This window comes from Pleurodeles waltl, chromosome 1_2 (genome assembly GCF_031143425.1).
Source record: "Pleurodeles waltl isolate 20211129_DDA chromosome 1_2, aPleWal1.hap1.20221129, whole genome shotgun sequence".
In the NCBI taxonomy this organism is placed as follows: Eukaryota; Metazoa; Chordata; class Amphibia; order Caudata; family Salamandridae; genus Pleurodeles; species Pleurodeles waltl.
Window position 1 is genome coordinate 1192614192 of NC_090437.1, and position 25915 is coordinate 1192640106.

Sequence of the window (25915 nt, forward strand, 5' to 3'; positions counted from 1 at the left end):
GTCATAAAAAATATAAATCAAACATTAGAAGTCAAATGAGTTACAGTTAACTTAGGGCACGAGTTATAGTTACTTGAAAGATCTCTAACTATAACTGCTGTGTTTCTATGGTTTTGTATGAGTAAATTCAGAACTTAACTATAACATCCCTGTAACCTATGTTTTTTCAGCGGATTTCTAAGGTTTTTAAAAATTCTATTTCCTAACTATAACGTCCCAGTAGCCTTTGTTTTTTTCAGTATATATATATATATATATATATATATATATATATATATATATATATATATATTGCACACCATCAGATTGTGCTCCAAAGCGGACCCGCTGCCCAAGGAGTGTGGAGCATTCACCAGCGGAGCACACCTGCAATAATTTCAAATCCACAATGTAAAAATACGCTCACTCAGGGAAAAAAATGCAAGTATTTAATTAAAAAAACAATACATATGTCGTGTACGGCTAATATATGGAAATGTATCTGCTGGGCTTTTGAAGTCATATTTGCCGTAGAGCTCACTGGATTGTTGTCTGATCAATGTGGGTGGAAGGGAACTGGTTCTGGTCACTTAGGTGATATTATACGACATGGGCAACGTCTCCACGGTCATCTCAAAATGATTATAAAGAGTCATAATAATCAGTTATGATGCTTTATAGCTAACAGTAATGCTTGACAGCAAATGCAGCTGAAGTGGGACATACTGACATTAACTTACGAGAAGGGGATTTTTGGTAGTCGACCTGGAGTGATGTTTCTTTGCTGCTCCAGCCCACTTTGCAATTTACCCGTTCTATTCAACACATCTAATGTCACATAAAATACAAATAACGGACCTCATAGACAATTGATTGCTGCAAGCTGTGCTCTCTACATGATTGCCCTACTCCTCAGATAGCAATAACACTGATACTTACACCAACAGGCAATGGTATACCTTGGGGAAACAGGTTAAGCTCAATATACGCATCTGAAGGAATTCCCACTCCTGAATAATCCTGCTACCCTGATTTCTACTGAAGGCATTGTAGTGGACTTCTAGAGACAATATTGATTGACCTGTGTAGAGCATTTATATAAAGGTTCGAATTTCTGTCTCTTGACAAATTCAAAGAAAATTGCACAACTAAACCTCTGGATGTTTTCACCTATTTCAGAATACAACACACTATCAGATCGCAATGCTCCTATTTCCCCAATCAATCCCCTTACCTGATGACTAGGCTAATACCTTTGAAAGAGATCAGAGGCTGAATACATAGGCTATGCAATATGACTATTACTGAAAGAACACACACACATATCCCCATCAAAAGACTTTGAGAGGCAGATATTGTAATCAGTTACCCGAAGACGAATAGTCATTTTCTTGTACCCAGATGATTACTATATCTATAAGTTACAGACCCTTGTAAAAGTAACTAGATTATTTGGCTAGTCTACTAGTGAAATGAGTAACACACAGAGAGGAAACATGCCTCTGCTAGGAATGCTTCAAAGCTGGCACGAAGCAGACTGAACGCAGAGCTAAGGCATACTGAACAACCACAGACAACTAGAAACAAGCAATTGTCCTCATATTGCTAAAGAAACCCTCCAAGTACCATTCAACTATCACCAACTAAAGACCAATCTCCTGTTAACATTCCCAGTCAAGGTCTTACAGAAGATCAACAGACCACTCGCTTCAAACCCAACCAAGGCATGGAAACTGCCCTCATTTCACTGACAGATGACATCTGCATGACTCTACAAGAAGGAGACACGGAGGCCCTCCCCCCAGTTTTTGATACTGTCTCCCACCCCATTCTCATTCAACACCTACACAACATCAGAATCCAAGGACACGCATCAGCACTATGATGGATCTGCTCCTTCTTGACTGGAATGACAGAGTCAGTCAGCTTGACACCGTACACCTCAGATGCCCACGACCTCATTTGGGGAGTTCTGCATCAATCCTCCCAACCCTAGTCAACACATACATGATCGCTCTAGCCAGCATCATCGGCTCTAATGACACCAACATCCTCTCCAGCACCAACACACAACTCATTCTCTCCCTCATGGACAAGACACCCAGTACCTGGAGCAAATTCAATCCCTGCATGACTAAAGTTGCTCACTGGATGAAGAACAACTGTCTGAAGCTGAACAACAGCAAGATCAAAATTGTGATCTTTGGGAAGAGCACTTCACAGTGAGACTCCACCTGGTGGCCAACAGATCGAGGACCAACACCTATCACTCATGTCAAGAACTTCATGATCATCATCAACAGAAAATTTGACACGGCTGCCTGAGTCAACTGCATCACTGTCTCATGCTTTCATACCTTCAAGATGCTGAAGAAGATTGTCAAATGCCTCCCAATCACCACCCAGAAAACCATTAAGCATGCCCTTATCATAAGCAAGCTGGACTACGGGAACACCCTCTATACCAGGATAAACAAAGCACTCACCACAATGCTGTACACCATTCAGAACTCGACGGCCAGTATCACTTTCAACCTCCGATGCCGCACTCACATCACACCACACCTGAAGGAGCTCCACTGGCTCCCCATTCACAAATGAGCACAATTCAAACTCCTGACCCACATTTTCAAGGCATTACATAACACTGGCCCAGCATACATCAACAATTGCATCTGCTTCCACAAATCTTACAGACACCTCTGCTCGTCTACATCCCACACATATGGAAAACCAGATCCAGCAGTCAAGCCTACTCATATATCACCCCTAAAGTATGGAACAACCTGCATCTAAACATAAGATCCTTCCCCCTCACTACTTAAATTCCTCAAGATGCTCAAGACCTGGCTTTTTAAGCAGTCTCACTAGGCCCAAGGTTTGGTTAGATTCACACTTGCTCAAAGCCAAGATACCCTCCCAGGTGAGAGTGCGCTCTTGCAATCCTCATAACTTAACATACGTGGTGAAGACCAGAGCTGGAATAGATTAGAATCAGGCCATGTGGGCCTGGTTGGATTACAGCAACCCCTCTAGATCTCAAAGTAACCCTCAACCCTGCAGCCCAAATTGCAAAGTGGCCGAATGGTCAGTCCAGCAATGGTGATGACAAAGAAACAGAGCTACAATTTGCATATGGAAAGAGAAGAGGCGAGGGTTTGCTTACCATTGGTGTAGACCAACTGTGCTCAAGGAGATGACTGACCTTAACTGTCCCAAGACTGATCACTTGGTATCTGTGCAGAGGCTATGACAGGAAAAGTGTGTGAAGCAGATGCAGAAAGGAAGGAGAAAGTACAATCTGGAAATGGAGTAACTTAAAAGAGCTGTCAGGGGCCAGTTATGTTAAACTGGGATCACTCACAGAATATCAGAAGCACACATATTGTGTGGGGAGAAGGTAAATGCAAATAGGTAAGTATAGATTTAACATTTTTAACTCCATATCTTGAAGATATATAAATCATCATGTAAATATACGTGGAGTTATATATAGTAAAACTGTGCTCATCTATAGAAACATTTAGAATATTTTTGTCCTTGATATTCTTGACACAATATTTTGTCCACACAATATTTTTCCTCTGGTATTTTGTCTGGACACGTACACTGTGTAACTGGTGAGGGTTGGTTCGGTTTAGGTAAGAGAGGGACGGTATATAGAATTCATTCTATACAGACCTTTTAATAAGTGCAGACATTCGATGTCTGCCTTCCTTCCTACCACTCACCACCACACTTAACACTGTAGACTGTAGTTCTTGCGATGAGTTAGCATAACAATGCATATTTCTGTAAAATAGATAAATATAACAAGTAGAATATAAACAAGGGCTTGGTTGCCCTATTGTGGGATGCCTCTTCTAAGAAGAGAAGAATCAATGTTTAAAGAGGATTTTGAGTCATACAATGCACTCTTTCTTGCCGTAGTGAAAAGAAAATGATGCCATAAAATGGAAGATGCATAGAGATCAATACTGTCTGACGCATTTCACACGTCGTATTTTACCCCAATAGTAGAAACTATAATATGTTATAAATAGATACCTGGTTTAATGCACACTGTTGAATATCAGAATACGTTTTTAGAAATGCACGGCATAGGAAGAATATCCATACCTTAGTTTATAAGAGTGTAAGCTGGACGAACTTTCTGAATGTTCATGTTCGAAGCACTCTTCCTTCCCCTCGTATGTGAATTGGTTGTATGGTAAGTACAGGGGAGTTGACTTGGTTGATGGGGACAAAGAAGCCTCAGTCTGAGATGCTGAAGGACCAGCTTGCTGAGCATCATGCATTTTTATATCACTGTTTTCAGGTACCTTTGACAATATTCGATCAATAGTTTTATAATAAGGCCAATCGGCTGGGATTGGGTCGCCATCTGTCAGGCATTTCAATTTCCTGCATCAAAGAGACACAACATAAAATGGATTACAAGATATACAAATCAATTGAACAGAGGTTGGCACTTCTAAATATGCCATGTGTATGCTTATGAGGAAGGTATTGCCTTTTGCCAAAATACTTAAGAGTTTAGCAGTTGCCGGACATATGCCCAAAATAAACTGATGTCCTATGTGTTCCATTTTGGTCCTGATTAAAAGTTGAGGCATAATTTATTGCCCCTCATAAATAACAATATCACAGGGTACGTTATTTATCGGATGCCATACATAACACCTATTATGAGTTTATGGGGAATCACATGCGGATTTCGGTGTTTAATGTACCCAAATCTGCATTGTTGGAAATGGGGTCTCTAGTTGGCAGTCAGTTTGCACCCTGTCCAAGTAGAGACCCTCACTCTAGTCAGGGTAAGGGAGATACACAGCTCAGATAACCTCTGCTCACTCCCTTAGTAGCTTGGCACAAGCAGTCAGGCTTATCTCAGAGGCAATGTGTAAATTATTTGTACAAACACACACAGTAACACAGTGAAAACACAACAAAAGCACTCAACACTAGTTTAGCCAATATCTATATGAGTAAAACAAGACCAAATCAACAAAAATCCAACATACATAAGCAAAGATATGCATTTTCAAAGATTAAACTTCAATATAGCGCTAGAAACACAATAGCTCCAACCTGGGCTATTGCGACATCGTTGATGGAGTCATTCCCAACAATCTGACGCCACTCATGAGGAGGGCGGCACTGATCAAGGAGTCACAGGGACTCCCAAGTACAGTACCTTCGGTAAACGAGGAACCAAGCCGGTGCACGTAGTCAGGAAGGCAAGGCGTCGCTGAATCCGATATGGCGCCAGTTCCTTACTGCGGTGCAGGGGAGGTGATGCGGCATCGGTGCGAGGCGTCGGTTCCTGATGATCCGGCAGGGTAGATGAATACGGCAGGTCAAGGCGCCTTGGGTGACCTCACGGGGTCGCAGTCACACCACGGGGCTACAGGCACTGCGGATGAGTCAGGTGTCACGAACATCAGTGACACAGCACTCAGGACTCATGAAGTCACGGGACGTTAGCGGGCTGCAGCGACGTCCAGTCTGCGATATTCATCGGGGTCACTGCACTCCAGCGGGGAACACGGCTTCGTATTGCAGGCAGTGGCGAGGTGCTGGCAAGTGAAGTCTTTGATGCCCCTGAGAATTCTTAGCAGGAGGCAAGCTCAGTCCAAGCCCTTGGAGAAACTTCACAAGTAGGATTTCAGAAAGCAAAGTCCAGTCCTTTCCCTCTTAAGGCAGAAGCAGCAGCAGCAGGCCAGCACAGCAAAGCAACAGGCAGAGTGGCAGGCCCTCCTCAAACATCAAGCTCTTCTCCTTTACAGAGGTTCATCTTGATCCAGAAGTAATCTGGGGTTTTGAGTCCACTACTCATTTCTGCATTTGAAGTAGGCAAACTTCAAAGGAAAGTCTTTGCAGTGCATAGGACCCTGCCTCTCCCTTGCCAACTTGCATGATAAAGTAAATACAGTTTTTTCCAGTTAAATTTAGGCAGGCTTGACATAACAAATGTTGGGTTATTTAAGACATTCAATAATTATACTTGTGCTTATAATTATCAGATGTGTTAAAAGAAATCAAACTCATATTTCTGTCCGATGCATAAACAGGGGTTTACCCATAGGACGGAATTAACTGCAGTAGCGTAGCGAAACTTGAGGGGGGCCCCTGCAAAGTACATGAAGGGGGTCCCCTCCCCCTTGGACTCAGTCAGGTGCCTGCCATCTGTGTGCAGTGTTCTGTGCTGCGGGGGGCCCCTGGAGCTCGGGCCCCCTTGCACCAAGGGGGTGGCGGGGACCTTTGTTACACCACTGATAAGCCGCCCAATTTATAATCAGACCCTTAGTGAATACTGCCATGTACCAGTCTAAGCAGAGCAGACAGACGTCCGCCAAGTTTGATGTATGTCCCGCATCCACCAAACTTTAAATGATACTTTTGGTCTTGATCTGAACAGAAAGTTTCTTATGGAGAAGACATTCCCTGTATCTAGAAAAATATAGTTTCAGAAATAAACATGTCAGAAATCCATGTGAGTAATCTGTTTCATTGCACTTACGCAGCCAAATGAAAAGAAAACATTATTGTAAGGGTAACCACAATTCTATAATAATGAGCTCAAAGCAGCCTAAATCATTTTTATAAAGTTATACAAAAATATGCAGGGTGTAATAACAATTAAATATTTGTGTTTTGATATCTTTATGCCCTAATATATACATCATGTGCATCTTTGATTGATTGTATTGAAGGTAGGGTTCAAATGTAGATAATTTTCATTTGAATATTTATTGTGTATCAGATACCTCTTTTACAATATAGAAGTAATCGGCCTATTGTTGCACAACTGAGCAGTGACTCCTTCACAGGCTCTTGCACAAGTAAGTTACCAGTTGAGAGATCTAACAAAGGAAAACTGTGCCTTTGAACGAGCACCGCTGCAATGATCCTAACACTGCTTCACCCCCTCTGCTATAGCACATGATATGTATATATGTGCCCGTGCAGACTGATCAAAAGGGAAAAGGTGTCAATGAAGGATGGGCACAATCATACTGAAGCCCTTAGGGACCCTCCCTGGTCACAGAGCCCTTCGTACCAATGGTACCTTTTACAAGGGACATAGCTGTGTGCCAGGGGTGTGCCAATTGTGGAAACAATGGTACAGTTTAGTGGAAGAACACTGATGCTGGAGCCTGGTTAGCAGGATCCCAGCACATAATCAGTCAAGTTAGCATCAATTCCAGTCAAAAAGTGGGAGGAGTAACCATGCCAAAAGGGGCACTTTCCTGCACAACCTCCTCCCAAACGAAATACGGTGAGACTAACCGTTCCCAAGAAAGTCTTCATTGTCTAAGTGGAAAACCTAGAAATACTATCTGCATTGGCAAGGAGAGTCCCAGGTCTATGTTCCACTGTAAAGTCCATTGCCTGTAGGGAGATGGGCCATCTCAAATGTTTAGGGTTCTCACCTTTCATTTGCATTATTCATCTGAGAGGTTTATGGTCAGTTTAACAATAAAGTGAGTACCAAACAGCTTTTTCAGGGACCAAACCACAGCAAAGGCCTCCCTCTTAATGGAACTCCAAAGCTGTTCCCTGGGGAGTAACCTCCTACTAATGAAAGCAACAGGCTGGTCATGGCTATCATTGTTGGTCTGGGAAAGGATGTAGGAGGCTGGTCTAGCTTGTAGTGGGTACCAGAGGTACTTACACCTTGTGCCAGATCCAGTTATCCCTTATTAGTGTAGAAGAGGTGTTTCTAGCAGCTTAGGCTGATAGAAGATAGCTATGGCAAAGCAGCTTAGGCTGAACTAGGAGACATGTAAAGCTCCTACTATACCACTTATATCATATGCACAGTATCATAAGAAAACACAATACATAGAGTTACTAAAAAATAAAGGTACTTTATTTTTATGACAATATGCCAAAAGTATCTCAGTGAGTACCCTCAGTAAGAAGGTAATATATATACACAAGTTATATGTACACAAACCAAAGTTAGGTAAGTAATAGCAAGAAAAGTAATGCAAACAGTGTAGAATTACAATAGATTGCAATAGGAGCACATAGGTATAGGGGCAACACAAACCATATACTCCAAAAGTGGAATGCGAACCACAAATGGACCCCAAACCTATGTGAGCTTGTAGAGGGTCGCTGGGACTGTATGAAAACAGTGAGGGTTAGAAAAATACCCCACCCCAAGACCCTGAAAAGTAGGAGTAAAGTGCACCTACTACCCCCAGAGAGCACAGAAGTCGTGATAGGTGGATTCTGCAGGAAGAACACACACCAGCAGTGCACTGACAACGGATTTCCGGACCTGAGTACCTGTAAGACAAGGGGACCAAGTCCAATAGTCCCGACAGTGTCGAGGGGGGGCAGGAGCCCAGGAAATGCCAGCTGAAGGTGCAAGGAAGCTGCCACCGGTTGGAAGAAGCTTGGAGTTCTGCAAGAAAGAAGAGGACTTGGAACTTCTCCTTTGGAAGACGGATGTCCCACGTCGCGATGAAGCTTGCAGAGGTGTTCCCACGCAGAAAGACTGCAAACAAGCCTTGCTAGCTGCAAGGGTCGCAGTAGAGGTTTTTGGGTGCTGCTGAGGACCAGGAAGGACCAGGATGTCGCCTTTTGGAGGAGGAGACAGAGGGGGCGCTCAGCAACTCAGAGAGCCCTCACAGAAGCAGGCAGCACCCGCAGAAGTACCCCAACAGGCACTTGGAAGAAAAGTGAACCGGAGTCCACGCAAAGTCCCAAAAGGGAATCCCACGACGCCGGAGGACAACTCAGAAGGTTGTGCACTGCAGGACAGAGTGCTGGGGACCCAGGCTTGGCTGTGCACGAAGGAAATCCTGGAAGAGTGCACAGGAGCTGGAGCAGCTGCAAATCACGCAGTACACAGCTTTGCAGTCTAGCGTGGGGAGGCAAGGACTTACCTCCACCAAACTTGGACTGAAGAGTCACTGGACTGTGGGAGTCACTTGGACAGAGTTGCTGTGTTCCAGGGACCACGCTCGTCAGGATGAGAGGGGACCCAGAGGACCAGTGTTGCAGTCTTTTGGTGCCTGCGTTAGCAGGGGGAAGATTCCGTCGACTCACAGGAGATTTCTTCGGAGCTTCTGGTGCAGGGTGAAGGCAGGCTACCCCCAGAGCATGCACCACCTGGAGAAAGCCGGCAGGATTGGGCGCTACAATGTTGCTGGTAGTCGTCTTGCTACTTTGTTGCGGTTTTGCAGGCGTCCTGGAGCAGTCAGCGGTCGATCCTTTGGTAGAAGGTGAAGAGGGAGTTGCAGAGGTACTCTGGTGAGCTCTTGCATTCGTTATCTAAAGAATTCCCCAAAGCAGAGACCCTAAATAGCCAGAAAAGGAGGTCTGGCTACCAAGGAAGGAGGATTGGCTACCAAGAGAGGTAAGAGCCTATCAGAAGGTGCCTCTGACGTCACCTGCTGGCACTGGCCACTCAGAGCAGTCCAGTGTGCCCCCAACACCTCTGTTTCCAAGATGGCAGAGGTCTGGGACACACTGGAGGAGCTCTGGGCACCTCCCCTGGGAGGTACTGGTCAGGGGAGTGGTCACTCCCCTTTCCTTTGTCCAGATTCACGCCAGAGCAGGGCTGGGGGATCCGGTGTAGACTGGCTTATGCAGAGATGGGCAACATCTGTGCCCATCAAAGCATTTCCAGAAGCTGGGGGAGGCTACTCCTCCCCAGCCCTTCACACCTATTTCCAAAGGGAGAGGGTGTAACACCCTCTCCCAGAGGAAATCCTTTGTTCTGCCTTCCTGGGCCAGGGCTGCCTGGACCCCAGGAGGGCAGAAACCTGTCTGAGGGGTTGGCAGCAGCAGCAGCTGCAGTGGAGACCCCGGAAAGGCAGTTTGGCAGTACCCGGGTTCTGTGCTAGAGACCCAGGGGATCATGTTACATGGACATGTTCGGAGTTACCATTGTGACGCTACACATAGGTAGTGACCTATGTATAGTGCACAAGTGTAATGGTGTCCCCGCACTCACAAAGTCTGGGGAATTTGCCCTGACCGATGTGGGGGCACCTTGGCTAGTGCCAGGGTGCCCACACACTAAGTAACTTTGCGCCCAACCTTCACCAGGTTAAGATTAGACATATAGGTGACTTATAAGTTACTTATGTGCAGCGGTAAATAGCTGTGAAATAACGTCCACGTTATTTCACGCAGGCTGCAATGGCAGGCCTGTGTAAGAATTGTCAGAGCTCCCTATGGGTGGCAAAAGAAATGCTGCAGCCCATAGGGATCTCCTGGAACCCCAATACCCTGGGTACCTCAGTACCATATACAAGGGAATTATATGGGTGTACCAGTATGCCAATGTGAATTGGTAAATTTAGTCACTAGCCTGTTAGTGAAAAATTTGGAAAGCAGAGAGAGCATAACCAATGAGGTTCTGGTTAGCAGAGCCTCAGTGAGACAGTTAGGCATCACACAGGGAACACATACAGGGCACATACTTATGAGCACTGTGGCTCTGCCAGGCAGGATCCCAGTGACACATAGACTAAAACAACATATATACAGTGAAATATGGGGGTAACATGCCAAGCAAGATGGTACTTTCCTACACAGGACTGCTCCTATCCCATGTTCAGTGGCTTCTGTCTGCACAATGAACTGCATAGAGTAATCTGGAGCTGTGAGAACTGGTGCTGAGCACATTACCTCCTTCAGGGTGTCAAAGTCCTTTTGACAATTAACAGTCCCGTTTATTTTCTTGTGCATTTGTTTTTAGAGGTCAGTTCTGTGAGGGGGGTCACAATGGATCCATACCCCGTCACAGACCTCTTGTAATAATCAGTCAAGCCAAGGAATGCCCTGACTCGAATCTGGGTTTTTGGAGCTTCCCAGTCCAGAATTGTCTGGATCTTGGGCTGTAAGGGTTGCACTTGGTCTCCACCTGCAAGGTGGCCCAAGTATACAACAGTATGCTGCCCTATCTGGCATTTGGATGCCTTAATAATGTGGTCTGCAGATTGTATAGCCTGCAAAACCTTCCCCAAGTGGACCAGGTGATCCTGCCAGGAGGAGCAAAAGACAGCAATATCATCCAGATATGCTGCACCAAAGGATTCCAAGATAGCAAGGATTCACACACCTTTGGAAGGTGGCAGGGGCATTCTTTAAACCAAAGGGCATTACAGTAAATTGATAATGCCTATCAGGTCTAAAGAATGCAGTCTTTTCTTTTGCTCCTGGTGCCATGTGAATTTGCCAGTATCCTGCAGTCAAGTCAAAGGTACTGAGAAACTTTGCTGCCCCTAATTTGTCTATCAGCTCATCAGCCCTTGGAATAGGGTGAGTATCTTTCTTAGTGACAGAGCTGAGACCTCTGTAGTACAAACAATACCTCTTTTCTTTCTTTCCACTGTGGGGATGAGGTTTGGGGACTAAGGCCATTGAGCTAGCCAGGGACTGTCAGAGGGTTTAATAACCCCTAAATCCAGCATCTTGTTGACTTTAACTTTGATGCTCTCCTTAACTTGATTAGACTGCCAATAGATCTTGGATTTGACAGGCAAGCTGTCTCCCATATCCACACCATGGGTGCACAGGTGTGTCTGCCCAGAGGTTAAGGAGAGAAGCTCTGCATACTGCTGCAAGACTTGCCTGCAGTCAGCCTGCTGTTGGGCAGTGAGCGTGTCTGAGTAGACAACTCCATCAACTGACCAATCTTTAGGGTTGTGTGAGAGGAGGTCAGGGAGAGGTTTACTCTCTGCTTCCTGAGCCACATCAGTAACCATCAGCATGGTTACATAATCCCTGTCACAGAAAAGCTTGAGGTGGTTCACATGGATCCCCCTTATTGGTGTCCTGCTATTGCCCAGGTCTACCAAGTAGGTGACCTCACTTTTCATTTCTAGGATAGGGTAAGGGCCACTCCACTTGTCACTGAAGTGCCTTGGGAGCCATAGGCTGCAGAACCCATACCATCTACCCTTGTTTAAACTCTACCAGTGCAGCCTTTTGGTCATACCACTGCTTCTGGAGCTGTTGGGTGTCCTCACTGTTTTGGATGCTTTTTCCCTGTAGTCTGCCATCCTAGAGTGGAGGCCCAGTACATAGTCCACCACATCCTGCCTAGGCTCGTGGAGAGGTCTCTCCCAACCTTCCTACACATTTGCAGGTGGTCCCCTAAGAGGGTGGCCAAACAGAAGTTCAAAGAGGGAAAGATTACTCCCTTTTGAGGCACCTTTCTGTAGGTGAAAAGCAAGCATGGCAGGCGGACATCTATCTCCTTTTGAGTTTTTCAGGGAGCCCCATGATCATGCCCTTCAATGTCTTGTTGAACCTTTCAAGAAGTCCACTGGTTTGTGGATGGTATGGTGTGGTGAACTTGTAAGCCACCCCACACTCATTCCACGTTTGTTTTAGGTAAGCAGACATGAAGTTGGCACCTGTCAGAAACCACCTCCTTAGGAAACACTACCCTGGTAAAGATACCAATAAGATCTTTGGCTACTACATGATCTGTAGTAGACCTAAGGGGAATTGCTTCAGGGCACTTGGTAGCATGATCCACTACTACCAGTATATACTGGTTTCCTGAGGCTGTGGGTGGTTCAAGTGGACCCACTATGTCCACACCAACTGTTCAAAACCACTGGTAGTGGAATTAGGGGGGGCTTTGGGTGGCCACCTGCCTTACCACTGGCTTAGCAGGTGATACAGGAGCTGCAAAACTCCTTCACCTTTTGCAACATGTTGGGCCAGTACAAATGACTGGCAAGCCTATTCCAAGTTTTAGTTTGGCCCAGATGCCCAGCTAGGGGGATGTATGTGCCAAAGTGAGAATGAATTCCCTAAACTGCTGAGGCATTACCACTCTCCTGTTTGCACCAGGTTTGGGGTCTCTAGCCTCAGTGTAGAGGAGTCCCACCTACCAATAGACCCTGTGGAAGCCACTGACATCTCCCTTCTCCTATGCAGCTGCTTGCTGCCTCAGGCCTTCAAGAGTGGGACAGGTTATCTGTCCCTGGAACAGCTGGTCCCTTGAGGGTCCTCCTGCACCCAAGAGCTCTACCTGATGAGGATCAAGCTCCATGGACTCAGTTCCCTCAGAGCATGTTAAGACTTCTTCCTGAGAAGAGGAGTCTTGTGCTTGTTGCTGTACAGAAGTTGGTCCTCCAGTCTTCCTGCCCTTTCTCTTGGAAGGTTGGGCCATTATTCTAGGCTCCAACACTTCTTTTTCACCCTGTACTTGGCTCTGTGCTCTAGTTTTCATGCACACCATCTCAGGGATTCCAAGCATGGCTGCATGGGTTTTGAGTTCTACCTCAGTTCCTGAGGACTCCAGGTTATTCCCTAGCAGACATTCAAATGGGATTGCAGAAGAGACAACTACCTGTTTCAGGCCAGTAACCCCTCCCCATTCTAAGGTCACCATCGCCATGGGATGGCCTTAGGTACATTGTCAGCATTAGTGACTGGATACGTTTGTCCAGCCAGATACTGTCCTGGGGAAATTAGTTTTTCTGTCACCATGGTGACACTGACACCTGTATTCCTCAGGGCTTCTACCTTAGTCCCATTAACCAAGGGATGCTGCCCGTATTTGTTCATGCTAGGGGGACAGACAGCAAGAGTGGCAACATCTAATCCACCCGGAGAAACTAAAGTAGCGTCAGTGTGAACGGAGAAACTAAAGTAGCGTCAGTGTGAACCCTCTGCTCTGTGCACACTGTTGATCCCACCTGGAGACTAGCTATACCATTGCTAGCTGATACAGTTCTAGGGGGATTCTTTCTGGGACAGGCCAAGTCTCCAGTTTGGAGTTCTGCCTACAGTTGTGACACCAGGCCTTTTTGGGATCAAAGTTTTTTTGAAGACTGTGAAGAGGCTCGGGCCCACCCTCCTGCTCAGGCTGTTGGGGGCCTTTAGACGACTGTTTACTTTTATCTTTAGGTGTCTCGCCACCCTTCCTTTGGGGAAGGATTGTAATTTCTTTCTTTTGGTCACACCCAGTGGAAATCTTGTTACCCTAGTCATGACCCAATGGACTCCCTTTTTTTCCAATTCTTGGTGAGAAATTGGACGTAGGGATACCAGATATTGATGCAACTTGTCATTGAGGCAGTTAGTTAAAAGATATTCTTTCACAAACAAATTATAAAGCCCATCATAGTCATGCACTCCATTGGCAGTTATCCACACATCTAGTGTTTTCACTGAGTAGTCTACAAAATCAACCTAGGACTGGCTCGAGGTTTTGTGAGCCCCCATAACCTAATTCTATACTACGTGTGGTCATAGGATTCAGCATCTACACCAGTCAGTGTGAGAAGCCTATCCCTTCATACCAGTGAACACTTCCCAAAGGGGAGCTCCCCAGTGGGACTTTTTCAATCTTCTTGTTCCACAAGCTTTCTCAAAGGCTGTGAACCACTTGGTGATGTCATCACCTTCCTCATACTTGGGGACAATCCCTTTGGGGATTTTAGGTCTGTCAGAGTGCTCTCTGTCCCCAGGAATTAAATTGCTCCCACAATTAATGGGTACTAGGCCCATTTCTGATCTCTCCCTTTCTATAGTCAGGAGCTGTCTCCCCAGAGGTAATCTTTTGGCCATCCTTGCTAAAAGGAGGTCCTCTTCATTCAGGCTGCCCTCAATGTTCCCAGACAAACTGGACTCCCCCGTAGGAGACCCAGAACCTGTGAGTACTATCCTTGTAGTCAGGGGTACTGGGACCCTGTCCTCCCTAGTTAGGTTAGGAGGGGGTAGTTCATCTTCCTGATCCCTAACTTCTTCCCCATCTGAGGGGAGGTCATCCTCCTCTGTAGGGTGTTCCTTTGTATACTCTGCAAAGAGCTCCTGGAGCTTAGTCTTGGTAGGGCTGGAACCAGTTCTGATTTGTTTCAATCTGCTGAGGGACCTTAACTCTCTCATCCCAAGATGGAGGTAAGAGGTGAGGTTGAACTCCACAAGCATGTCCTCTGAGCTTCTCATTTTGTTACTAAAGTGGGTGATTTCTTGTAGGAAGTAAAACTACTTCTAGCTACTTACCCATAAGTATAGTAACTTTTAAATCTAAAAAGAAATGCTAAAAGGGACATAACCAAGGCCATAGCATGACTTTTAAAAATTTAGAAAATATTGTCAATTCAAAAATCAAGTGAATCTAAAGCCAATTTTGGGACTTAGTCGTGTGATCAGATAATGGCTGAGTAGTCTAGCAAATGCAAAGTCGTAGACCCCACCGCTGATCCACCAATATATTATAACAAGATGAGGTATAGTTTGCACAGAGTCCAGAGGATCCCCAGAGGCTTAACAGAGGCTAAAGTAGATAATACTAATGCTCTCTTTTGTGGTAGTTTGGTAAATTAGTTAGGTTTATCAGATGGTAGTGCAAAGCATTGTTGGTACACACAGAGTCAAGAAATGAGACACATCCTCAATGACTAACTCCAGGCCAATTGTTTTTATAAAGGAAAAATATATTTTATTACTTTATAACTAGAACCAGAAGAACTTTGTTGCAGGTAAGTACAGTTGTAAGTAGGTATCAAGCATATGTATCAAATGTACTTTCTTTGGTTTTAGCAGGTAAAGCAGTTTACAAGTAAGTAGCAATCTTCTATTTCAAATGTTGACTGTGCATTTTTTCATAGGAACCAATGCAGTCCTATGGGAGGAAAAGTATTAGTATGTTTTGAAGGTAAGTACTCGATTTACAGTTCCAGTCTCCAGGGGTTAGGATGTCCACAGGTCAAAGTTTAAGTTGACCCCAGACATTCACATGCAGCAACACAGGGCCAGCCGGGTGCAGAGGTCAAAGTTGGTGTCGGGTTTAGAATGGGACCTTGTGAAGACTGGGGGCACTGAAGAAGATCTGCTGGCAGGTACGTACCCGCGTCCTCGGGGAGCAGACCTGGGGGGTTTAGAGGAGATCCGGGAGGGCCACAGGTCTACACCAAACACACAACCTCAGCGGCACAGGGGCTGCAGGGTGCAAACACAGAACTGGGCGCCCAATTCCTTTCAATAGGGGGACCCGAGGTGTCACAAAAGATGCTACAGGCTGGGTCCAGGGGGTCAGTTCCGAGAAACCAAAGGATGGACAGGTAGGGGAGGCACCCGTTGGATGTTGCTGGACCATCGGTCTGATTCACCAAGGCCAGGGGGCTGCGGGTGCATGATCTCCTTGGGCAAAGGGTATCTTCGTCCAATCCAGTCAGGGTCAAGGGGGTCCTCTTAGTTCAGGCTGCAGGTGTCATTGTGTTGGCCAGGAGGTGTCAACCCAGGGTGGATTCATGGTCGCAATCAGCTGGGGACCTTCTATGTACCATTGGGCCACCTGGACTTGGGTCCTGGGTGTCAGGTGCAAAATGGGCAGGGTTTGCGGATCCGGAGTTCTGGAGTCCTTTTGGTGATTTCTTCTGGACAGGGCCGCTGTCCTCGGGAGTTCTTTGTCCTCTGCTGGATAGGCAGTCCTCTGGGGGTTTGCAGAGGTCGCTGGTCCTGCAGGATGCGTCGGCTTCTTGGAGCAGGGGTCTTTGAAGCTGTAGACAGGCTTGTAGAGCTGGGGGCAAGTTAGTTGTCGTATGGAGTCTTCACTGCTGAGGTCGGCTTAGCAGTCCTTCTTTCTTCTTCTTCTTAAGGTCTCCAGGATTCTGGTGAGTGTGGTTCAGGGAGCCCCTAAGTACTAGATTTAGGGGCAATACAGGGGTCAGAGGGCAGTGGCTAATGGCTACTGTCCCTGAGGGTGGCTACACCTTCCCGTGCCCACTCCCTTTGGGGAGGGAGGCACATTCCTAACACTATTGGTCCCTATCCTCCCAAACAAGATGGAAGATTCTGCAAGGAGGGGGGGGTCACTTTAACTCTGGGCACCTTTGGGGTGGTCCCAGCTGAAGTGAACACTCCTCCTTGTTTTTCGTAATTGTCCCACCAGACTTGCCACCAAAAGTGGGGCTAGGTCCAGGGGACGGGCAGCATCTCCACTTGCTGGAGTGCCCTGGGGCACTGTAACAGGAGGCCTGAGCCTCTCAGGCTCACTGCCAAGTGTTACAGTTCCTGCAAGAGGAGTATGTGAAGCAGCTCTACCTACAGCAGGCTTCGTTTCTGACCGCAAAGAGCACAAAGGCTCTCACCCAATGGGGTCAGAAACGTGTCTGTTTGTGGCAGGCTGGCACAGACTAGTCAGCAGTGCATTAAAGGGCTGGGTAAAATACAGGGGGCATCTTAGATGCCCTCTGTGTGCATTTTACAATAAATCCAGCACTGGCATCAGTGGGAGTTTATTGTGCTGAGAGGTTTGATACCAAACTTCCCAGTCTTCAGTGAATCCATCATGGAGCTGTGGAGTTCGTAATGACAAACTCCCAGCCCAGATACTCAATATGGCCACAGTACACTTACAATGTCTAAGAATGGACTTAGACACTGTAAGGGCAGATTGCTCATGCAGCTATGCCCTCACCTGTGGTATGGTGCACCCTGCCTTAGGGCTGTAAGGCCTGCTAGAGTGGTAACCTACCTATTCCACAGGTGAGGGCATAGCTGCATGAGCAATAAGCCCCTACGGTGTCCCCAGCACATGAACAAAGGCAGTTGCCGCAGAGTAAGGTGTCACCTCCTCTCCCAGGATGGCAACTCAGGGTGTTAGCCCAAAAAGGCGAGCTTGAAATGGGAAGCTGCATTTGTTAGGGAAGTAGCACCAACACCCCTGAGCAGGATACCTTTTATTCCTGCAGAAAAAGTAGAGACATGGTCAAGGAGGGAAAATTAGCTCCCAAATGGTTTTACTATGGGCATGTAGCCCTCTAGTAGCCACACCTCCAGAGTGGGCTACTAAGATCCTTACTTCCGAGGAAGGGTTATGCCAAACTAAAAAGTGGCAAGGATGTGGCACTCTGGGATAGCCAGGGGTAGGTAGGAGAGGACCCAGAAGTCCATTGGCTAGTGACTGTGTGGTCCCCTTAGGGCACTATCCTGGGATAAATATGGCACCCCTGGCACTCTGAGCCCCAGATCACACTGGAATCAGAGAGAGGACCGAAGAAGGACTGCCCAACTGCCCTTGAACCCACACAAAGAGAAGCTACACTGTTGGAAGGACTGCACCTGCTGCACTTTGGGATAACAAAGTTTGGACTGTGCCTGTGGCTCCTGGCTTGGGGAAAAGTTGATTCCCAGCACCAACTTACAGCAATGACTCCAAGTTGGTTGGCTGATCTCTTGGAACCAGCTCCAGGGAGACAAGAGCTGAAGAATCCCAAACCAACAAGCTGGTAGCCACAGCCGAGGTTTTGCTGCCAGCAATCGCCAGGCACTCAAGAGGACAAATTAGAGATCACCTAAAGTTGCACCAGAGTCTGCCTGACCCAGGAGTGATATCCAAGTCCAGAGTTGTCGCACCCAAGGGACACTAACTCCCACCTAGGGATTTCCCCCCAACCACGGTGCAGACTGACCAGTAGCCCAGCACTGGCTGGACTGCTACTGCAAAGTAGAGAACTTTGAGGGACCCCGATCTCTGTGGTTCACCCTACTTCAACGATGGACCGACGAGCAACCACAAAGACACCCACATCCACCTCACCACAACCGAAGCATCCTTTGAGCATCTTTTACCTGCATCCATCAGCATCAGAACTACTTCATTGATGTCTATGGCGGTTGTGCTGTAAAGTTTGGATCTTGCCTTAAAAACGCTCTGGTGGCCAGGTGGCTGTCCAAATTTTCCACTCTGGCCCCCTTGACCTCTGTCCTACCGGAATTGGTCATCGAACACAAGCTGAAGTAGCCAAGCTAACTGTTTTTAAACTTTTCAAAAGTTTCCTAAGTTTTTGTTGACCAATGCTTGTTTGCAGTTGCATTTAAAAATGATAATATCTTCTAAAATCTCAGTCTGAGCCACCCAATAATAGAGTCTAATATCTGCAATACCTAAGCCATTATTGAAGGAAAATTAAATACATTTGTCAAAGGAGAATCTAGGGACACCTCCAGCTCAGAGGTAGCCAGTGATTTTGATTGCAGCATAGTAAGGAACCCCTCAGGGACAGGGAAGGTTTTTTTTTGTAGTATATAAAGGAGCTGGTGTAGGACAATCATGTTAAATATGGCCCCTTGTCCTGTGATGGAAAGTGGTCATTTACTCCATTTGTCCCTGTGAGATCTAATTTTGGTCAGGAGAGCGACCCATTCAGCTCCCAGCCCCTAAGTGGGTTTGTTGAGATATACATCCCAAGATACTTGAATTCCGACTGCACCTTTGGAGCTACTTTCAATCCTCAATAGTCAGGGTGCACCTCACCTTGCTAAGGAACTATCACAGATTTTTCCCAATTAACGTATAATCCTGAGGCTTCCATATCCTAGTATTGAGCATCTGCCTCACGTCGGAAGCGGTTCGATAGCTGAAGCAAATAACAGTGGGAACAGAGGACATCCATAACTCATACCGCGCTGAATGTCAAACAGTCCAGACAACAACCTGTTGACCTGGACTCTTGCTGAAGGAGACAAATATATTAGTTTCTTAGGATCTTCTCTAGCAAGGTGTGTAGCTATGGCCAACACACAGAGTTGAATGCTTTTTCGAAGTCTATTAAAACGAGGATGGATGGAACTCTAAGCTACACCACGTATTCCAAAGCAACCTCCAGCCTCCATATGCAATGTGTGGGTCCTCTCTTAGACATAAAGCTGTTTTGGTCCTAGTGGATCAGACAGCATATCACCATTGCAAACCTATATGCCAGTACTTCTGACATGGTCTTTGCTTCACATTGATCAGGGAAATCAGCTGATAAGAGGCACATTCCACAAGGGGACATCCAGATGTATAATGACCATCGTGACACCTCGCAGGTCCTGCAAGAGAGAGCCCTCCTGGAGGCCCTGTTCAAACATACACTTCATGTGGGGAATAAGGTTCAAGGTGTAAGCTTTAAAGAATTTCATTGGGAAGCTACGGGCCCAGAGTCTTTCCCTACAGGCATGTCCTGAATAGCTGACCTAAACACTTTCTGTTAGAGGGAGATCCAGGGCCTTTCTTTCCTCCTCTGATAATTTATTCAGTGGAAAGTCCTGCAATATGGGCCTTTGATGTTCAAGCTCATCAGGGTCCCTTTTGCCATATAAGGATGTGTTGTACTTGGCAAACACATTAGCAATTCCCAAGCGGTCTGCTATCACACCGGACCTTGGGTCTACTATTTGCGAGCGACCACTCTTGAGCCAGTCAAGCCTAGGTTCTCTCTGACAAACTCTCCTTGTATAAGCTTCCTATGATTCACAAAAGAGACTAATAGCACTAGAGCTAAGGGGTCAGGGTGTCCCTACCCTGGCCCCTTTTGTTTTTTTACATCTTTTTTTCTGGGACTCCGCTGAAGCTGAGTCCCAACATAGCTGCCAACACTTCATTGTTAAAGTGTTGGCAGCCATTCAGATCTCAGCACGAGATCGAGAGGGTTCGCTGAGCTTTTAAGTGCGTATATATACAATTTGGATTTTCTTTAATTTCTCGAAAACTACTGAACGGATTTACACCAAATCACAAAAAGGTTGCTTTCTGGACCACGCCCTAGATTTCTGCTAAATTTGGTGTAATTCCGTCCAAAGGTTTCTTCGCTGTCGCTGTTCAAAATCCCTATGGAAAAATGAATGGGGAAAAAAGCGATTTGGGAACTCCCCTTTTTCTTGGCACCCGCTTGACGTATCACCCTGGAACTTTCCAGGTAACAACTTACATGAGTGGCAAATTGTTTTTGAAAATTTTGTGAAGATTTGTCAACCGGCGTCAAAGATATAGGCAAGTAAAAAAATGCTTTTTCTATAGAAACTAGGTCCTAATTATAAATACGTAGCGGTGACCTCCACTAGGTAATACATATATATATACATATATATATATATATATATATATATATTAAATTAAATGTAAAAATACAAACATAATGAAAAGGCTGAAATCAATTACTCTCCATTCAAATTGGTTAGAGTCAGTGAAGAATATGAAAACTTAACCAAGGACCAATGGGACATTATTACTGTAAAGCAAAGAGAAACAGGAGGTGAAATAAACTAATTCACACAATGAATTGAAACCTCACTGTATTTATCTGGTAAACAACAAAAGCTACTGGTGGGAGGTTTACATAAGCAGGAAAACATCTAAGCCAAACAACATCATCCAGCTGAAAGCACAGTGAACAAAAGAACAACAAAAAGGGGACATGAATAATAAGTGAGTAGATTTTTGAAATCCAAAGATGAAGTGTAGGGAGCTGGGTTCTGGTTGCAGTACCTCCCCCACTTTTAGTCTGGTTTTTAGATGCAACTTCAACTGAAGTACAGTGGGTTCCTGCTAACCATGCTAACCAGGTCCCCGGTGCCAGTGTTCCTTCCCTAAAACCAGACTCCTGGTCACTTGTTTCCCAAGTCACCAGGCCCTTCAGCCCCCTGTAAGTTCCTAGTAAATGGTACCCCTGGTACCTAGGGCATGGGTACCGAAGAGGGCCCCTCAAAGCTGCAGCACACCTTGTGCCACACTGAGGAACCCAGCACCAACCTTATGCAGACTGCTATTGCAGGCTTCAAGAAAAGGAGCTACTAAAATTAAAAATATGGCGTGGCACACACATGTGTGCTATGTCCCCCAAAACACTGCTTGTAATATCTGTAAGTCACCCCTACTGCAAGCCTTCAGCCCTAAAGAAGAGTGCAGAATGTTACAAGTGAGGGTATATATGCATGAGCAAATATGCCTCTACTATGTCTTTATCGATTCTTAAACATAGCGAGTGCAAGGGAAGCCATTTTAAATGCATGTGCTGGACACTGGTCACTACGTGTTCGCCAGCTACATGATGGCTTCTCTGAACCTAGGGATGTTTGGTATCAAATATCTTGTATAAATAAACCCTCACTGTTTCCAGTGATGGATTTATTAATACATACACCCACAGGGCACCTTAGAGGTGTCCTCTGAGAAACCTACCAACTGCTGGTGAGCCCACTGACAGATTCTGGCCAGGTTGCCACCAACAGATGGGAAACTGACCTCCCAAGGGGAGAGCCTCACTCTCGAGAGGTAAGAAACAAAAGCCTGTCCGTGCTGGGGTGTTACCCACCCCTCCCCACAGGATTACCTGCATTCCAAGGCAGGAGCTTCAGAGAAGCTCTCCGCCTTTAGTTTGCAGATCTGGCCTTCCTCAGAGGAAGATGACACCCCCCTGTCTCAGGGCCCATTTGGCACCTGGACAGATGGGAAGATTAGCTATGCTGGAGGCGTGTCACACTTCCAGACTGGGAACACCCCTAGGGTGGCCAGTCTGAAGTGGACACGACTTTAGAAAACCCACATTCTTGCGTGTGGTGGAATTTAGGGACTGTGGACAGGGTGATGCCCACAGGAAGTGGTCATCTAGAGGGTGTAGTGACCCCAAGGGTAAGTAGCCTATTGGCTACTACCCTTCACTCCCCTTAACACCCCCTAAATTGAGTATTTAGGAGAACCTCTGATACCAGATCCTCAGAACTTCTCTTGACACAAAAGGAGAAGTGGACAAGAAGTCTGCTAAACCCAAGAACCGAGGTGCATGACTGACTTGGCACCAACCCTGTCGGCCTGCCTGCTGCACCCAACCATCCAGGAGCAACTGACCAGTCCTGCCACTGCAGCCTCCAAGAAACTGAAAGAGATGCCAATAAGAACTCTCTTGGAGTGGAGGATCTCCCTGCATCCGCAGGGGAGCAGCTCCAGCATCCAAGAAAGAACTGAGGGGACCAGAACTGCCGAAAATGTGATGCCAGACATCACCACTGCACCCAAGCCACCTACCCCATATTGAAGTGGGCCAACGGTGTCAGCATGGTCCCCAGGCCCACCAGAAGAAAAGCCTACCCTGTGCTTGCCCTGTGAACTTCACAATGGCATCTGCAGACTGTTTCTGCAGACCCCCTTGTAAACGCAAGTGACCAGGAGGCAAAACCTGACACCCTAGGACACCCCTGCACCCATCCGACCTGGACCCTGAGAAGGAGAACCAAGGGTGTCCCCACTTCTCCCCACCTTGTGAGACCTCAACCATCCACCCTGGACTCAGAATAGGAGAACCAAGGATGTCTCCAAGTATCCACACGTCATGAGACCTGAGCCCACTTATTGGCTGGGTCGAACTGGACCGCCAGTCCACACCTGCAGAATGTTTCTGCGGGCCCCCCGCTAACAGTGAGGCACTCCAGTGCTGGGGACACACCCCTACACCCGCGTCCTACAGCCCGAGGAGGAGTGGACCGACGGTGCCCCCACGTGCCCAAGGACCTCAAGGGTCAAGCCCCCCTGTGATTTCCCCTGGACTGTCCTTCCAGTCCATCCCTGCAGCAACTTTGTAACCGGACCGATCCCCATAGACTTGAAAGGGACACCCGGCGCCGTAACACACCTCTGCACCCCGACATACTAGAGCTTCCCGAGGTGATCTGTTGGTGTGGCCTTGGACCTTGCCCCAAAATCCCCTTAGGTCCAGGAGTTGGTTCCGTAAGTCATTGTACTCTACCTGGATTGCTATCTTTGTTTTCATCCATAGAATTGCTTTGCAGCTTCTGAAAAATTAAGTGTTGACTTTTGAAAAATGTAAAAATTCATAACTCAAAAAGTACTCACCTGATTCTGGTGATCTTGGTATCTAAATTCATATATTAGTATGTGTTATTTTTATAAACTGGTGTCGGATTTCTGTATTGAGTGAGTGTCTTACTGCATGAGTGTGTGGTTTACATGCTCAGCACTACCCCCTGATATGCCTAACTGCTTGACCACACCACCCAAAAAGAGCATTTGGGATGTCTTTTGTGCCTCTGTGATACCTCTGGGGATTGCTTGGACTCTCTGCACAGTGTACCTCATTTTTGTCCACTATATAAAGAGCCAGCTTCCTACATGAAGTACGTAATCTTGCAAGAAATAGCAACTCAACTACCACCAAATAGTTATACCAGGACCAACCCAAAGATGAATCTTAGTCCCACACCTTTAAAACAGATATTATCAAACAAAAATAAACAATGTCATCCATAGCTATTTAAACTTCCGGGTCCATTATGTGCATGTCTCCTCCGTGAAGGACTGCAAGTCTGAAAATGTTAATCGCAATGAACTTATAGATAACATTCCACTCCTTGTCATTACAGAAACCTAGGTGACCCCCCACCGAGCAGACACACTGATTCTTTACTTAAAAATACTTTCATTATCATGATTGGTCGCTTTAAGGAAACCTCAACTCTAATTCAACTTCATCAACTTCACCATCTATAGATCCAAATGTAATAGCCAAATGAAAGATTAGATCAACCGACCCCACTCTCATCTAAATATTAAAACCATTAATCTAATCTTCCAAAATTTTGACAACTCCTGTGCAAGCAAATGTGACTGCCCAAAGAAGAGAATTTAGGTTTACACACCATTATCCAGCAAAACAGGACACTGTAAGGTCTAGTTTAATGCGGTCAGCAAATTCTCGTAACACTCAGAGATGTAGAAAGCAGAACTAATCTCTGCTGCAATACACCGACTTCTTACTGATCACCTATCTCACTCCCCAAAGAAATACCTAGAATAGGTAAAATCATATTCAAATGTAAAAACATTGAAAGTGAATGCCCTCATCCATGCCACTAACTATACCACCAGTTATAGGTATCATGGACACAATAGTTAGTGGTAGCAACCTGGCCCTCCCTAACCATATTTTTATCTTGGTTCTTCTAGAGCAGTCTACTCCATCCAGTAGCTCATGAGCTACTGGCAGCTCTCCATCTACCAGCAAGTAGCTTCGACTTGTGCAGCCCCTAGCTTATTTAATTAGACGGCTTTGCTTGGTTTAACTAACATATTTATACACAATTTGAAAATGTGTGTATTTTCAGAACTCATGCTGACGTTTGTAGAAAATACTTGAATTTCCCAAAACTATTCAATGCTGATATTTCAATGATATGTTATGTTGCATTGGGAAGACATTGCTAAAATTATTAAGTTGGTAATATGGGCATTGCAGCTATGGCTGTTCGGTGTTACCCATGATGAGGCATTTTTCGACAATACTTCTGATGCACTAAGGTCCTTGCTGGTATTCTTGCAAATGATATCCACTAATGTTTTTTTGTCTGATTTGGTCACTATTAAAACAAATGTGTGGTGTACCGAAGACCACCAGCAGCACCGCGGTGGGGGGCCCGAGCTCCAGGGGTCCCCTTCAGCACAGCAGCTGGCCTGAGTGAGTCTGGAGTGGGGGGGTCCATGTTCTTGGCAAGGGAGGCGTCCAGTTTCATTACGCCACTGCAACAACGATATCTGTTAGCAGCTCAGGATGGCTTCTACTGAACATAAGTAGCTCTTATTAAAGATAAGGTTGGAGACCCCTGATTTAGAGCCTGGGGAATACAATCACCTGGCAGAATTTCCTCCACAATCTTATCCATGTGGTGAAGGAACTACAATCAGTGGATTACATACCAGTAGTTAGAATTTTTTCCAGTGATTGATTTTCAGCTCCTTCTAACCTCTAAATAAGGCTCTTACTCTTCAAAACTGGCCCACAGCCATCACAATGACAGATGTGCCCGTGATTATGTAACTATAATTTCCAGCCACGAAGGGCAGTTTTCCATTTATGGTTGCAGATACTGCAGAAAGCAGAGAGGTGAGACTCAGCCACAGAGATGAGATGAGGCAGGTAATGCATCTAATTTCTGTACCAAGAGTTGTTATGCTAAACTGATGTGTAACAAAATACTAAGTAACTACAGAAGATGTGCCCAAAATGAGTTTTTCATGCAGTGCTCTACCTAAATTTGTTACATTCCTGCTCTTAATGCTTTGACCACATTTCTCTAATTCTGAATTCTGTTACCTCATAACTGGTGCCAAGGTGATGACTGTTGCATCTTCAAGACAACAAGCCATACTTAGAAGTCCACCCGCTTA

At 46.0% G+C, this 25915-nt stretch overlaps 1 protein-coding gene across 1 annotated transcript in view; it reads right to left on the reverse strand.

Annotated features, from left to right (window-relative positions):
• The window catches only part of MSANTD1 (Myb/SANT DNA binding domain containing 1), an 85436-nt gene that overhangs the window by 35850 nt on the left and 23671 nt on the right, over positions 1-25915 (reverse strand). The window contains exon 2 of the mRNA XM_069203491.1: positions 4099-4383. Within this exon, the coding sequence (XP_069059592.1) occupies positions 4099-4383 (285 nt within the window). The remainder of the gene's footprint in view (positions 1-4098; positions 4384-25915) is intronic.